General features: G+C 50.5%; 1 protein-coding gene across 1 annotated transcript in view; it reads right to left on the reverse strand.

Annotated features, from left to right (window-relative positions):
* irx1a (iroquois homeobox 1a) overlaps positions 1-2,305 on the reverse strand; it is a 4,796-nt gene that overhangs the window by 922 nt on the left and 1,569 nt on the right. The window contains exons 2-3 of the mRNA XM_034874950.1: positions 814-1,894; positions 417-492 (exon numbers count right to left, since the gene is read on the reverse strand). Coding sequence (XP_034730841.1) covers positions 417-492; positions 814-1,894 — 1,157 coding nt within the window. The remainder of the gene's footprint in view (positions 1-416; positions 493-813; positions 1,895-2,305) is intronic.

The raw sequence follows: 2,305 nt of genomic DNA on the forward strand, positions 1-2,305 counted from the left end.
GGGGGGGGGGGGGGGGGGGGGGGGGGGGGAGTCAGGACCTCTGTCACCGGCAAAGCAAACTGTGTTTTATTTATTTTATGTTGTAGTCTTACTAATACCAGCCATAAAAGTTAGATGTATGTATTGGAATTCCAAAAACCAGTTTGCATCCCCTTATGATCGTATTTACCTGTTGAATATTTCCTGGAGTTATAATGTCATCAAGGCCTTCCCTAACGCCTGTTTTAGTTAGTTAATTATAACTTTTATGTAAATTGCATTAGTGGGAAAAAAAGAGAGCCTAAATCTGTTTATATTTTTGATTGATGAGATAATTCTCAATGTGTAATTTCAATGGAAGGCTGGGGCTGGTCATTTTCTTATGGCAACGTGTTTCCAACAATCAGCAAGAGCAAAAGAGTAAAAAGTGGCCTCACCTGTCATGGATGGGTCGAAAGGAAGACTTTAGGATCTGCGTTGGCGGTGAATCGGACCTTACACCGTTTTCATGCTCTAAAAAGGAAATAAGTCAAATGCTGGGTCAACATTGGCTGATATGTTCTGCTTATAAAGGCCTGTATGAACACAGTCGAACTAAAAATGAGCCCACTGTTGTGTTATGGCAGTGTGTGAACATGGTGGATTTAAGTGTGTGTGTATGAATAACCTACTCCTGCGTGCATGTGGTCACACTGCATTGCTGTTATAATTAAATATACAAAAGAAACCTGTAGGCCTATGCATGCATGCAACACATGTTATGTTCCGTTCAGCAGCCTATACAGGTTCTATGTGACGTGTATGCGCGTGCACGCGCAGCGAGCAGTCCTTTACCTATGTGCTTGGGACTGTGCGTCTCTGCCCGGGCCTTGCTGTCGTTGCTGAGCGCTGCTGCTCCCGGCGACACCACCACTGAAGTCGGCTGCTGCTGGGCCGCCAAGTGCTGCTGCTGGTTGTGGTGGTGGTGATGGTTTACTCCCAGAAACGACCTCACATTCAGCAGGGAGTTCTGGCCCAGGAAAGCCCCATTTGTCCAGTTGTGGAACTTTCCAATCTGGCAGGTGTACAGTCCGTGACTGGGCAGGAAGGCCGGGTGGGTCTGGAGCTGGTGGTGCGGCGCTGGGGTGTGCGTGGTGGCCGCTGGGCCACACGGGGACGTGGGTTTCTGAGAGGAACTATCGGGACTAGTGGCTGTCTCGGCTAAAGACCAGATTTTCGGCTTGTTGTTAGACGGGAGAGGAAAGCTCCCGGGTCGATCCGGGGATAAAACTCTGGTGTTGTTGCTGCTGCCGTCCGAGTTCTCCTTACTCCCTGGGTGAGCTGTAATTGTGCTCTTAGATTTGTCAAAGGCCTCGTGGGCCTGCAGGGCGAATGCCCGTCTTTTCTCCAAGCTGTCCAGCTCCCCCCCCGCGCCCACGCCGCTCCTGAGCTCCCTGCTTCCCTCCGTGGATTTATCATCATCGTCCTCGTTGCTCTGGTCCCCGTCGTTATCGTCGATTTTGTCTATATCTATGCTCTCCAAATCGATCTCCTCCTCGTCTTCGTTTTTCTCCGCCTCGTCGCCGCTGCCGAACAAGTTCCCGTCCTCCCCGTCCTCTTTGCTCCTGCTGCCCCAGGTCACCTTGTTCTCCTTCTTGAGCCTCCTCCTGGCGTTGGCGAACCATGTGGAGACCTGCGTCAGCGTCATCTTGGTGATGATGGCCAGCATGATCTTCTCCCCCTTGGTCGGGTACGGGTTCTTCCTGTGCTCGTTGAGCCAGGCCTTCAGGGTGCTGGTGCTCTCCCGGGTGGCGTTCTTGGGCCTGGCCGGGTCCCCGTACTGGAACTGGCTGTACGGGTAGAAGGCCGGAGACGTGTGGGCTGCGAAGCTGGCGGGATGGACGCCAGGACTCTCCTTCAGCTCGTACTGGGATCCCTTCAACATCAGAGACAACATTGTGTTACAGTCTAACATTTAACATGCAGAATTAGTGCCATGCACTGAATCGTAAAATATTGTATTGAACAGATAGACTATATTATTGTTATTTTTTACAATTCATTTTGACCATTGGATAGATCTGCGACTCAAACAAGTGAAATCAAAAGAAGAGTTGCACCTGACTGAGCTTTCCACAAACAAGCTCCTCAACTTGCAACATGCTAGGTAGGCCTGCGTCACCTGCACACATGCTCACTCCCAGCCAAATGCCTCTTGATTAGCAGACCCTGTTTCTAGCCTGTACATGGCAGTCTAACCCGGGACAAATGGAGTCAACATGAAGACAGAAAGTTGGTCGCATCCTATGTGAACACACATCTCGCAAACTGCCGGCTTTATGGCATT

This window comes from Etheostoma cragini, chromosome 6 (assembly GCF_013103735.1).
Source record: "Etheostoma cragini isolate CJK2018 chromosome 6, CSU_Ecrag_1.0, whole genome shotgun sequence".
Taxonomy (NCBI): Eukaryota; Metazoa; Chordata; class Actinopteri; order Perciformes; family Percidae; genus Etheostoma; species Etheostoma cragini.